The 14,055-nt window shown below is 46.5% G+C and overlaps 1 protein-coding gene across 3 annotated transcripts; it reads right to left on the reverse strand.

Annotated features, from left to right (window-relative positions):
- Positions 1-267: 267 nt before the first annotated feature.
- LOC102915780 (L-lactate dehydrogenase A chain) lies at positions 268-10,081 on the reverse strand. Of its 3 annotated transcripts, none has more exons than XM_006998551.4 (8): positions 9,661-10,081; positions 7,851-8,003; positions 6,567-6,684; positions 5,485-5,658; positions 4,979-5,152; positions 3,821-3,938; positions 1,543-1,666; positions 268-939 (listed from the first exon to the last, which is right to left on the reverse strand). In XM_006998551.4, the coding sequence occupies exons 2-8, from the start codon at positions 7,974-7,976 to the stop codon at positions 775-777; spliced, it is 999 nt and encodes a 332-aa protein (XP_006998613.3). In that variant the 5' UTR covers positions 7,977-8,003; positions 9,661-10,081; the 3' UTR covers positions 268-774. The 3 variants fall into 3 exon arrangements, with proteins under 3 accessions (XP_006998613.3, XP_076399773.1, XP_015846850.3); XM_076543658.1 differs by having other exon boundaries at positions 9,610-9,679; XM_015991364.3 differs by lacking the exon at positions 9,661-10,081 and adding an exon at positions 8,193-8,491.
- Positions 10,082-14,055: the final 3,974 nt, after the last annotated feature.

Genomic DNA, 14,055 nt, shown 5'->3' on the forward strand with positions numbered 1-14,055 from the left:
CAAACCAGGCTGGCTGGAATGCAGATCCACCTGCCTCTGCTGGAATCAGAGGCAAGTAAGTGCCACCTTGACTGGCTGCCCAACTCAATCTTAAGAAATGAGCTGGAGTGGGATTGTGGTGGTGCACGCCTTTAATCCCAGCACTTGGGAGGCAGAGCCAGTTGGGTCTGTGAGTTCGAGGCCAGCCTGGTCTGCAGAGTTGAGTTCCAGGTAAGGTGCAAAGATGCTGTCCCGAAAAACAAACAAAACAAAACAACAAAAAATGAGTGGAGTAATCACTGTTCAAGGTTTATTTGGTGTTTTCATTGGCATGACACTTGGGTAGTTGGTTGCATCATCCATATGCACATCTTACTTTTTATATAGTATTTCAATGCACATTACAGACACATAATACACAAAATAATATCCTTTAGAACAGTTATGCACAAATATGCATGATGGATTTACCCACTGGAGCCGCATTATGACTGACTGGGAACTCACTGGCCTAGGCATGTTGGCGAGGGTGCGCAGCAGACACAGCAGGCTCCCAAGATAACGGAAGCCCGCACACAGTTGGTAGTGTGTCTCAGAGACCGTGGGAAGACAGTGGGACTGTCACATCAATCAGGTTACCACTACACAAGTACCACTTAGCATCAGGGCAGAGCTGTGGGAATTGCCACCTTAACACAACCACACTAAACACCACTCAGATGAGGAGAAAGTGTGTGGTCTCCATAGAAACCCTGCTGCAGCCTGGACAGTGAAGCTCTAGGACATCTGAGGACTTTAGAACTGCAGCTCTTTCTGGATGCCCCAGAGTGTATCTGCGCTCTTCTTTAAGCGGGCCTCCTCTTCAGAAGTCAGAGTCACCTTCACAACGTCTGAGATTCCATTTTGTCCCAGGATACAAGGGACACTGAGGAAGACTTCATCTTTGATTCCATAGAGACCCTGGACACAAAATGATTACATTTCAATTGTACACCATCAGGTTTCCCAGGATTTAGCTCTCATACAGCTATGAAGCCTTTTTCACACAGCAAGTGAGCTGGTCCGTTCTATTGCAGAGATGCCCAGATATGATGTAGTAGTGGACAGTATAATAGAAAGTCACTAGGACAACTACAGCTAGGCTTGGCACATGCCTGTAGTCCCAGCACATGGGAGCTAGAGGCAGGAGAGTACAAGGTTATCATCAGCTACATAGCAAGTTCAGGATCAGCCAGCTGACCCTTGCCTCAAAAAAGCAAAGCAAACCAAAACCAAAAACCCCAAACTCTCACCAATCTACATAATTCACTACACTTCCCCATACCTGTAAGACTGGTAACTGAGCAAGGCCTCCTACGTGGCTCAGCATAAATCTTAGTCAGATATCTACAGTGCTAGTGGGACATTAACTCTACATGCCAACTATTTCTTTCCAAAAGAAAAGCATGAATGGGGGAATTTACATCAGTTCAGCCAATAACTGGGGGCTTCCATGAGTCTGCTCAAGACTTTGCAAAGCCAAGAAATAAATCTCTAGGAAGTAACTCTCTGCAGATCCATTACCTTAATCATGGTAGAAATGGGATGCACCCGCCTAAGATTCTTCATCATGCTCTCAGCCAGGTCGGCCACAGAGAGGCCAATGGCCCAGGATGTATATCCTTTGAGTTTAATCACCTCATAGGCGCTGTGGGACAGAAGGATGAGAAAGGGTGAAGAAGGGCGTGGAAAGGCAAGGAAAATAAAGGTTTTACCAGACACTTTTACAATAAATACCACCAAGACATGTTATGTAGGTAAGCAAGCCCTTTGCCAGTAAGGGCAAACGTAAGGTAAAAAGACTGACTCCCAAGGATCTAAGAATCTTGTACACTGATAGAGGCTAGAGGGAATACTACATTGTCAAGACAAATGAACCATACCAACCAAACTGGAAAGAGTCTCTGAAATGAAATGGGAGGGGCTGGTGAGTTAGCAAAGACTAGGATTGATGGCAGAAAAACAGGTGAATGTGGGCCGGACTGGAAATGTATTCTGTGGCAGAATGTGTTCCTACTATGAATGAGCCTCTAGGTTCTGTTCCCCACACCTCAAAGAAAATCTGGTGACATGAATGAGAAGTCCTCCATTAAGTCTAGGGCATTCAAACATGTGGTACCCAATTGACAGCTGTTTGGTGAAGAATAGGAGCTATGTTCCATCTGGAGGACACGTCACTCACTGGGAGTGGGCTTTGGAGTTCCAAAAACAAGCACCTTTTATCTCTCTGCTTCCTATCTGAGGTTGAGATGAGCTCTCAGCTACTGCTGAAGCAGCCTGCCACCTTCTATCCATACCTCTGCTCCACCACCATGGAGTAACCCTTGGGAACCCTAAGCCCAAAACAGACTTTCCCCTGGAATTTGGTTTAATCATGTGTTCTATCACAGCAACAGAAAGTCACTAATACAAAATCCATGAAGCTTACACACAGCACAGTTGATTCAAGGTCATCTCAAGTGAAACAGGCTGAGAGGCAAAGGTCACTTACAGTATTTCCATTTACTGAACAATCTAGAGTTTGTTTAAGAATCAAAGCTGAAGAGTGGGGGGTGGGGGCCTGGACAGATAGCCCAGAGGTTAACAACACTGGCTCTTCTTTCAGAGGTCCTGAGTTCAATTCCCAGCAACCATATGGTGGCTTACAACCATCTGTAATTAGATCTGGTGCCCTCTTTTGGCCTGCAGGCAGATCACTGTATACAGAAAAGAATCAAAGCTGGGTGGTGGGAGGCCGAGGCAGGCAAAGTCATTTGAGTCTGAGGCCAGTCACCTGGTTTACAGGGTTTCCGGACAGCCAGGACTACACAGAAACCATCTCAAAAAAACAGAAACAAAATGAGCTGGCCCATGGTGGCACAGGCCTTTAATCCCAGCAGTTGGGAGGTAGAAACAGGCAGATCTGAGTTTGAAGCCAGCCTGGTCTACAAAGCAAGTCCCAGCACAGCCAAGGCCACACAGTGAAACCCCATCCAGAAAAAAACAAACTAAAAGAATCTAGACCACACTTATTCCTGTATTATCCAAATAAAGAAGTTGCCCATGCTTCTATTAGTATACGTAAAATAAAAACTTGTTACAAATCTTATTTCTGGGGGCTGCAGAGGTAGCTTGGTGGTTAAGAAGACTGGCAGGACTTCAGAGGATGTAGATCTGATCCACAACACTAACAAGTTATCTATAAGTCCAGTTCCAAGGAATTCTGTGCCCTCTTCTGGACTTCTTGGATACATGCAGGCAAAACACCCACAGATAAAAATAAATATATCTTATAAAAAACATTTTAAAAGATCTTTCTGGCTGGGCCTTGGTGGCATATCCAGCACTCGGGGGGGCAGAGCCAGGTGGAACTCTTTGAATCCGAGGCCAGCCTGGTCTACAGAGCGAGATCCAGGACAGGCACCAAAGCTACACAGAGAAACCCTGTCTCGAAAAACCAAAACAAAACAAAAAAAAAAAAAAAAAAAAAAGAAGAGATCTTTTTGTGTGTGGCAGATCTGTTTCCAGTTATAAAAGAACTGCCAAAGAACTGCCAAACTATTTTCCAAGGAGCTGGAACACTTTACATTCCCACCAATGTGTTAGTACATTACAAATGAGAGACTCTAAGAATCCAGTGTCAGTACCTCTTGCCTATATTTGGTGCTGCTTTTATTTTAGAGTTTTGTCTGTAGTATTAAGATTAACAAAGCTTAAGAAAAATTGTAAATAAAAGCAGTCGAATGAAAATGCTGCTAAAACCTTAACCTCATGGATAAAAAGGCACTTTTAGCCTCCTGTGCTGCCAATCACAATGCCTCACCTGTCAACCACCTGCTTGTGGACCTCCTTCCACTGCTCCTTGTCTGCATCGCTGCCCAGTTCTGGGTTCAGGTTCTTCAGGGAGACACCAGCAACATTCACACCACTCCACACAGGCACTGGAAGAAAACAGGCAGTTACACCACTGTTTCCACACAACACCACAGAACAGTAACTGTGTCCCACCTCTCCACACTCATCTGCAGGTCAAGATTACCAAAGCCTGGATTTCCGAGTACATAAAACCAAGAACTGTATACCTAACCTACTTACTTTCTTGTACTAGTGAACCATGTAGACTATGTACTTACTATCATTAAGACATCATTCACACTTCAAGGGGATTTCTCTGGCATAAGCATCTCTGAGAACCGCATAAACATAACCATCTCAAGTACAACCTAACAATGTTTTTCCACACCTGATGTGGCTGATCTTGCCAGGGGCAGGCGATTCAAGTCAACTGCTGAATGGAGTAAATGACTGAAGTTGTCCTAAGAAGCGTGGTTAACATGTCCAGGGCCTGAGTGAATAACTCAGTAGACTGTATGCTTAGCACGTGAGGATCCTGGGTTCAATCGTTAGCAAGATGAATGAACAAATGAATGGATGAATAGGCGGGGCACGGTGGCTCATGGCAGAAATTCCCACAGCAGAAAGAAAAAGGCTGGACTTTTATGAGTTCCAAGGCCAGCCTGGGCTCCAGTCTCAAAATAGTATTATCCCATACCCAACCTTATTTACTTCTATGGAAATAAAAAAAATAATTTCATGATTTTCCCTGTCATAAATGTACTACATGGTTAAAATCTTTTATTAGCATATACTCAAACCACACCCAACCCCAATTCATGGATACTTGAGTTAAAGACTTAAAAAAAAAAATGATTTATTATTTATTATGTATGCAGTCTTATGTATTCTGTGTGCATGTTTGCCTACACGCCAGAAGAGGGCACCAGATCTCATTATAGATAGTTGGGAGCTGCCTCACTGCTGGGAATTGAACTCAGGTCCTCTGAAAGAGCAGCCTTAAAACCTCTGAGCCATCTCTCCAGCCCAAGCTAAAGACTCTTATTCAGTAAAGAAATGCTTAGAGACATCTTATACTATCTTTCTGTTTTAAAAAAGAGAAAATAAACTGATATTAATGATTTACCACTGGAGTCTCCATGCTCCCCTAGGACCCATCCATGACAACTTAGCGGGTGAATGCCCAGTCTTTCTCCCATCAGGTAACGGAACCGAGCTGAATCCAGATTGCAACCACTCCCAATAACTCGGTTTTTGGGGAAGCCACTTATCTTCCAGGCCACGTAGGTCAAGATATCAACTGCAAAAAAAATTAAATAACAGGTAACAAAAGACTACAGGATACATGATTGTGATACTATTGTTGACATCTTTATAACTCATGTCCAATTATTCAATGTACTATTAAAAAAACTGCACCAATTAAAATAGAATTATAGATTTACTCCTCTAAGATCATGAGTAAGAAACTCTAAACTTTGCAATTATATTCAGGGGCATTTAGTGTTTTTAAGTTAACTATTTTATCAAAATACAAATCAATAGAAAATTAATGAACACGTGTACACACAGTGTAACATACATCATCAGGATAAGTACAGGGTGTCTGCTTATGCATTTTAAAAGCCTCACCTGGGTTTGAAACAATAAGCAGCTTGCAGTTTGGACTGTACTTCACAACATTGGGAATGATGAACTTGAAGATGTTCACATTTCGCTGGACCAGATTGAGTCGGCTCTCTCCCTCTTGCTGACGGGCCCCCGCTGTGATAATGACCAGCTGGGAGTTTGCAGTCACACTATAGTCTAGAGAAAAGATCAGGGATGAAGGTCCCTTCAGGGAACTCTTACCTACCCAGCCAAAACTTGTTCTGTAAACCTTTGTACACGGCAGATGGAGACCTACTGATTGATGTTCAGACCTTCCCTTGGGACGCCCTGTTTCATAACTGGTCTCTTAAACTGGAGGAGTAATATTGATGCCTTTCTCATAGTCAGATTTTATCATAACAGGAAGGAATCCAGTTTATTTGATGTCTGTTTCTACCACCATAGTACATCCTCTTTCTCCCCTCCCCCACTGGAGACATGCACTATGTACCTCCCTCTGGCCTGGCCCTAAATACAGGCACCACCACACCTGGCATTTTCTCTCACTTTTTACTGAGAGCCCAGCAACCTTCTTCCCCCCCTTTCCTCTCTGATCTCATTCTCTCCTGTGGGCCCTGTGGCACAGAGCAGCTGACCCAGAGAGAAGCCCATCAGGTAAAATGTCAAAAGACTTTCAACCCTGGGTTCCTGGCTGGTGCCAGCTAAATGTCAAAAGGCCAAGTCAGGAACGGGCTTCTAAGGTGAAGTTCAAGTCTGTGTTAGTACACGATCCGAGCAGGGCGGGCACAACATTTGAACACGTGCAGCAGAGCTGGGGCTGTCACTCAGCAGCCAGAGCCCTTGCCTGGCATGTACAAGTCCCTGGGCTCCATTCTAGCAGCACACACTCGGAACAGTGTAGATTCAGAACTTTTCCATATATGTACAAATTAGGTTTCCACTTAAAATCCTTCACTAGCAATTGAAGCTTTAATAGGTACTGAGAACCAGTGCAAAAGAACCCGGACGGCTCTCCTGTCTCGAACGAAAGACTGGATTGAAGAGATGGGATTTTAGGCCTGAGGAAGTCTAATGTGGACTAAGGGAAGGTGGCCCCAACCAACCTTTGCCAGAGACAATTTTTGGTGTTCTGAGGAAAAGGCTGCCGTGCTGGAGATCCATCATCTCTCCTTTCAGCTTGTCTTCCATGACATCAACAAGGGCAAGCTCATCGGCCAAGTCCTAGTAGACGAAAGTTTGAGTCAAATGGGAAACTTACCCGCTGCTTCCCAGATGGCCCCACGCAGAGCATAGTCTCTCTCATGCTCCTGACTGCAGGAGCTTCTCTGCGGGGCAGTTAGTCACTGTTGGCCAGTACCAAGGCTTGAGACTAGGACCAGGCACAAAGCTCAGTGATAGACCATTGCCTAGCATCAGAATTAGTGAAGCCACAGGCAAAGCCGTGCACATCAATGCATGCCTTTAAAGGCTGCACCGGGGAGGCACATACAGTCAAACCCTCTATCTCCAAGACATGGGTGTGGCTCAATCTATGATTGTTCCACAGGAGGAAACTCTGCCCTTAAATATTTTCAATATTTGAGAGACAAACATGGTCTACAGATTGAGTTTCATGACAGCTAGGGCTACAAAGAGAAACCTATCTCAATGTCCCCCTAAATATAAATATCCATTTTAAGTTGTCAACTTTTTTTATGTAACTAGGTTTTAGTTAATGCTATAATAATAGTCTTCAAAGCCAGGTGTGATGTTACACACCTATAATCCCATACCCAGGAAGATGAGACAGGAAGATTGCTTCAAGTTTGAGGCTAGGCTGAGCTAATGAGAACTAAGAACATTTACCCTGTCTCAAAAAGTGTTTTCTAATCCAACTATAAATCATCTGATATGCATTTTAAAAAGCCTCACCTGGGTTTGAAACAATAAGCTTTAGCTTTAATTGAGATGGCTCGCAGGGTGAAAGCAGTTCCTACACAAGCCTGATGAGTTGCGTTTGACCCCCAGAACCCACAAGGCGGGAGCGAAGCCAGTTACCCTCCAACCTCCATACATGTTAACATGTGTGCGCTGATACACAGCTCAATGGTTACCTAGCATGTGGGAGACCCTAGGTTCATTCAACTCCTTGCATTGAAAGGTATAATTAAAGGGACTCTTCTTGCTAACACACTGCAGCATTTCAAATAGGCTTCAGCCTGATAACCTTTGATACTGTTACTTTGGATAATCCTTTTTGTGCACCACTATGTTGCAAAATGTTTCATAGACCGCTCTCTTGAATGAATGCCTGAACCTTAACAGTTTTACATACCATGTGACAATGTATATGTGTCACCCCTCCCCCCACAATGCATGGGCTTGTGATATGAAGGCACTCCACTTACCTTCATTAGGATACTGATGGCACAAGCCATGCCAACAGCACCAACCCCAACAACCGTAATCTTGTTCTGGGGGACTTGTTCTTCCTTAAGTAGATTCACAATCAGCTGGTCCTTGAGGGTTGCCATCTTGGTGGACTTTGAACCTCTTGGGACCTAAGGTGAGAATATATCGTGTCACTGAGACCTCTCCAGGTATAATCACCAAGTCCCAGTCTTACTTTACATCCTTTAACCTACTTTCAATTAAGTAACAATACGTGACTAAAAGGGGCAGAAGTGGAAAAAAACGAGTGGCTATAATGCCAGGTCTGGCCTAGCTCTTAAACGTCAAGAGGTCCTCACCTTGAAATGGAAAAATAATACCGAGGTCTCCGTGTAAGTGCATCCTCCTGAAGACTTACTCATTTTGACTGACCACAAAAGGCGATGCCTCACTTCCGACACGATCAGAATTGCCCTCCCACTCTTATCACCCAGAATCCAACAGTAACTCGGTGCCAAGTTGCCCCAAGCAGTACCAAAAACCAAGAGCAGAGGGCGCCACTAACGGCCACAAGGTGTGACCCTAAGGTAAAGCAACGTGCTGAGGCCTGCGCATGCGCAGACTTGCGGCCGCCGGTTCCCCCCTCCCCCCGGAACCCACAAGTTTTATGAGCAGTCCGGATGCCTAAGACCGACAGGCCTGGCATGCTGGTGCGCGTGCGCAATTTCAGAGCAGGGCAGAAAGATAGGTCTACTGGCTGCTGTCCATGGATGAGACTTCCAAGTAGGCACTTCGGGGTCAGACTTCGGACCTTACTAGAACCCAAAGCACATGCAAGCACGGTGAGGAGGGCCTGGTAGCCACCTGGCTTGGCCCCAGGGTCAGATTTCAAATGCCAATACTGGGAACCAGAGCCTTTAAACCACCCACCCGCCAGGGCGGGTCCTTGTTTGCCAGGATGAAGCTGTTAAGGGAAAATTTCTTCAGTTCCAAAATGGGAATACTGTCACGAAGGGTCTAAGGCCCGGAGCCCCCAGAACCACGAGGTACACATTTTCCCCAGCAAGCACTACGATTATTTTTGAAATCGTTCCAAAAAGCAAATGGACCCGTTAAGATCTCCGGGCAGGCAGCCCAGGGACACCAAGACGGAATCCGGTCTCCTTACAACCGCTGCTATTTCTAGACCGCTTTGGAAGGTTTTTGCAGGCTGGGGGCAAGGAGGGGGGCTCTTCCTGCAGAGAATCGGCCTCACCCAAACCTCAGTTCCGGGCTTCATTCGAGCAGGGTGCGTCTACTTCCACCTGGGACCCTATGAGTGTCGCACCTCCCTCAGCTACAGGTTTCCTCCTTCCGTCTTGGGTGCTGCGACCCTTGCCGCTTAATCTCCGCAAACAGCGCGCTTAGCGCGATCCCTAGACACACCAGGAGCCCCTTAACAAATTGCACTTGAGCCAAAAGCGCACTATAATCTGCAGGAAGCAACCAGTCCACCAAGCCCACGAAAGGGAAAATGCAAACCGCAAGGCTTCTCCCAAGTATCCACCCCGGACGTGCTGAAGCTTTTTCGTCCCTCATGGGCTCGAGTAACCGGACCTCAATTTTCGCATGGCTCGTTAGCACCTGTTCGGTCGCTCCCACCCTTTAGGCCAGCCACCTCCTAGACCTTCCTCAGCCACTTGGCTCTCCCCAGGCTGGGTGGGGTCATCTGCTCCGTTCCCCAGAACGCAGTAGCCCACGCGTGCGGACCACCGCCCAAACCTGTGGACCCTGTACCTCCACCCCGCGTAGGGACCCTCGTGGGAGCAGCGTTGAGCTGGACCGTACCGCTAGTGCACGATGAACAGCAGCGTGGTCTGGGCTTGGCGACAGAGGCTCCAGCACTCTGAGCTGCGCGCGGGCGGGGCCTTAAATGGAAGCTCCGGGCTGACGTCAGGGTGGGAGCCCAGCGGACGTGCGGGAACCCACGTGTGCGCTGGGCCGGGGACTGGCGTCCAGCCGGGCGGGGCCCTGCTGAGACTCGGGAGGCGCGCGCAGCTCAGTGGCCCCACGTGTCCCGCGACATCTCCAGGAACTGCCAGACCTATGTGATCTGCAAACTCAGAACCAGGAGCCCGAAATGCATCGATCCTGCGCTTCCTTTTCCATAAAACTTGTGGGACTCACCCATTCCTTCCCAGCTGACACACTTGCAGGCCCTTCCAGCTCAGCAGGGAGAGCATTCAATGAGGATTGCCCCTCTTTTCAGCTTTCCATGTCAGGGTAAAAGATCTAGTCACTACATACATAATTGGTAAAGAAATGGCATTTTCTTAAGAGTTATAACTATATGTAAACATTGTATAATGATATGGAATAAAATGCACATTGTAGGACATTAAAAAACAAAAAACTTGTGGGACTCAGGGAAACCCTGGTCACTTGCTCCATGGCTGTTCCCATCCCTTTCTGGCATGCAGCAGGTCCTCAGTAAACACTGAGGGAAAGCACGTGCCAGCACAGTTACACTTCCAAGTCCCAAACCAAGAGGGGTCCCAGCTTCTGAGGTCCTGCGAGTGACTCGGGTCAGCAGACCTCAATGGAAATAAAAAATTAAAAAGTCACAACAATTGGGCCTGGAGAGATGACTCTGCCATTAAGACCACAAAAGTTTGCAACTACTGCAGATCTAGGGGATCCAACATCCTTTCTTGGCCTTCACAGAGTCTCCCCTCCCTTATATACAAATAATTAAAATTAATTTTTTTTAAAGTCAGAACAAGAGAAACGAAGTTCAGTTTTTAAAATACACAGTAAAGGTGTGCTATGAGTTTTAAGAACCATCCAAGCCAGTGGTCAGGCCGGGTTGGGGGTGGCGGTGTTGGGAACACTCCAGTTTAAAGTGGCTGGGTAGAAGAAGAACAAGTCACAATCTAGTAACTACTTGTGATTATGGTCTCAGGTTGCGACCTCTTATGAGATTGAGCTGTTAACCTGTGGAGCACAACGCTCTAGGCAGAATGTAAGCTGAATTATAGGATGCCCAGCTCAGGTTCATCTGCTAGAAAATTGCTTTATGTGGAAAATACATGTGCATAAAACACACGTGCAAACATATGTGTCTGTCCCCAGTAGTAATCAGGGGAGGGGTATTTTTTTTTTCCCTTGCAGCCACCCGTACACCACAGAATGGAGCGTCTGTCTTCACACCTTCCCCCATACACACTTCGACCTGTACACCCTTCAGCGACCCCACTGCAGTTAAGGGGGTCCCTAGGGTTCTGCTCCCCTTTTGGGACACAGATGGGTCTATTTCCTCTCAGCACTGTTCATCAGTGTCTCAGGGCCAGCCTCCAGAAAGACCCTGACCTAGTTGTGAGGTTCTTGGCTGCAAAGGAAAAATTCATCCCGGTTCCAGAAAATCGGGCATCTGTTTAGCTTATAACAATGTTCCAGATACTGTTGGATGCCCAGAGACCACAAAGACAGTGGAGGCACAGGTTGTCCCAGAGTAACTAGGGACAGGGCAGCTTTCAACAATGCCTCACAAGTCTCTAGGCCTGTGGGACAATGTCTTTATTCAGTCAAGGACGGACTTGCCAGCTTGTTAAATATGTCCCAGTCAGAAGGAGGGACTGACAGAAAGCCAAGAGTGACTCTCAGGAAAGGCCTGTGAAGGCACCTCAGGCAGGTTCCGTTCCTCTACATCAGACACCTAGCAATAGCCACTCCACGCACAGCCTCCCTCCTCCAGGTACATCATCCACTTTCTGACTCCAGGATGAACAAGACAAATGGCGCTTGCAGAGGCTAACGGTAGGCATCTCCTATGTTTGTCTTCACTCTGACTCTTTGGAGTAGACAAGATCTTTCCCATTTTCCAGATGAGAAAACCAGGACTCAGAGATAATACTGGCTTTTCCAAGACTGTGCGGTTTCTAAATGATTTCAGCCAGGACTTTAACTTGGCATTCACTGGCTCAAAGCCTGTCTTTCCCTCTACAAGGTCCTATGCTCATAAGACCCTGCATCGGGCAAGAAACTACCCACGGGGCTCAAGCCAGTCTTAGGTGCAGGAGCCACATAGGTGTCCATGGGTGTCTCTGCCTATCTTGCTTCAGCTAGGATGCTGTCTTTTTCTGCTCTCACCCTGGGCTGATATTATCATGTTCTGATTTTCAGATCTGGATAGAACCTTATGCCACCAGCTTTCCCGAGTCTCCAGCTTGGAGGTGGCAGATGGTAGAATTTCTCAACCTCCACAGTCACGTGACCAAGTCCTCACAATGAATCCATGTCCTGCTGTTGCTTCTGCTTGCCTGGAGAAATGTGACTGATGTGGTCTATAGAGTAGATATTCTGTGCCACACACTGTGTGGAACCCATAAAATGGCTCAGGAAACCTGTCACAGAGCAGGGCACATTTCTGAGTCCTGTCAACTGTTCTTTGGGTACAGTCTCTCTCTCTCTCTCTCTCTCTCTCTCTCTCTCTCTCTCTCTCTCTCTCTCTCTCTCTCTAATGGTTTTTCAAGACAGGGTTTCTCTGTGTAGCTTTGCACCTTTCCTGGAACTCACTTTGTAGACCAGGCTGGCCTTGAACTCACAGAGATCTGCCTGCCTCTGCCTCCCGAGTGCTGGGATTAAAGGCGTGTGCCACCAAAGCCCGGCTCTCTCTCTTAAAAAAAAAAAAAAAAAAAAAAAAAAAAAGATTTATTTATTTATTATATATACAGTGTTCTACCTGCACACCAGAAGAATGCACCCAGATTTCATTACAGATGGTTGTGAGCCACCATGTGGGTGGTGGGAATTGAACTCAGAACCTCTGGAAGAGCATCCAGTGCTCCTAACTGCCGAGTCATCTCTCCAGCCCATGGACACAGACTCTTTAAAGGGAAAAATCTACAAAGAAATCTTTTGACTCGGGTACAGTCTGGGCTCAAAGAATGGTTGGTACCTGGCATGTACTGTAAGGTTTTTCCTAAAATAAGTCTAGCCAAAAGATGGTGCCCACCCAAAACAGTACTGTGTCACCCTTCCATTGGTGTTCCAAGGGTGTCACTCGTTCATGTGGACTCCAGTGAGTCCTTGAGAGCATTCAGTGGCTCCCCATAGCCTCTAGGATAAAAGTCAAATTCTTGGGCTACACATCAGGTCCTCCATAGTGCAGCACCTATAGCCCTCTCTGACCTCATCTCCTATTTTCCTTCGTGCTTCCGGTAGACCAGTCTTAGGGCCACTGCCCACACCCCTCAAGTGTATCCTGCACGGTCCCATTCCCCTCAAACGCAAGGTCCTGTTTCCAGGCTTTCATCCAGACCTGACTTCCTGAGCCCACACAGTCAGAGACCAAGTGCTGTTCCTTGAACTTGACATTACATTGACCCTTGTGTTTCGTTACCTCTCTCTCACTACACTCTGTGAACTGGTGAAAAAGAGATTTCCCCTTCACCTCCATAGCCCTGGCACAGACATTTTCTGTTCAACGGGTTTTATCTTGTGTTAAAAGTCTGCTATGTATGAGCAAGACAGTCAGCTGTGGCACATATTCATGGTTCCAGCTACTCATGAGGAATAGAAGCTGGGAAAAGAGTTTAGGCTCAAGAGTTCGAGACCAACCTATACAACATAGCAAGCTCTGCCTTCAAAGACTGAGGTAGAGGGAACTGACAACATCCTTCTCAATAGTTAAAATCCAAGATAGAAGCCAGTCTTGGTGGCTTACATACCTGTGATCCCAGCACTTGGGAGGTAGAGGCAGGAGGATCAGAAGTTCAAGGCTAGCCTTGGCTCCATAGTGAGTTCAAGGCTGGCCTGTGCTGTAGGAGACTTGGTCTATAAAATGCTACGGGCCGCAGGAATTTATTGTTAGAATTCAGCTGGTTATGGCAAAGCTACTACCTGAAGAGATCAAGGAATTCCTTCAGAGGAAGCCAAATTCCAAGGAGCTTTTGGTGTTACTTGGCTTGTCATATATCAGCTATCTTCTGTTATGAAAATCATGTGTGCTTTCATAGTTTTCCCAGATGATTTTTCCCTAAGAATTGCTAACAGTGTGGTCTGATCACTCTTTGGACATATACCTTCGTGGTATTTGGAGAACAGCCTCAGGAAAGGCTTCCTTCCCCCCCCCATCCCATCTGTTTCTCCCCTTTCAGCACTGGAATCTCCCTTAGGCACTTTCAAGGACTACCAGAAATAGCAGTCCAGACCACCACATGCTAGTCTCCTGATTTAAGGTAA

Source organism: Peromyscus maniculatus, chromosome 1 (genome assembly GCF_049852395.1).
Source record: "Peromyscus maniculatus bairdii isolate BWxNUB_F1_BW_parent chromosome 1, HU_Pman_BW_mat_3.1, whole genome shotgun sequence".
Classification (NCBI taxonomy): domain Eukaryota; kingdom Metazoa; phylum Chordata; class Mammalia; order Rodentia; family Cricetidae; genus Peromyscus; species Peromyscus maniculatus.

Excerpts from the sequence above, each read along its gene's own strand:
- LOC102915780 (XM_015991364.3), bottom strand. The coding sequence starts at position 8,255 with ATGAGTAAGTCTTCAGGAGGATGCACTTACACGGAGACCTCGGTATTA. Across the intron at positions 8,004-8,192 it reads TATTATTTTTCCATTTCAAG|GTCCCAAGAGGTTCAAAGTC; the intron begins GTGAGGACCTCT and ends TTCTCACCTTAG. Across the intron at positions 5,153-5,484 it reads GCTTATTGTTTCAAACCCAG|TTGATATCTTGACCTACGTG; the intron begins GTGAGGCTTTTA and ends TTTTTTTTGCAG.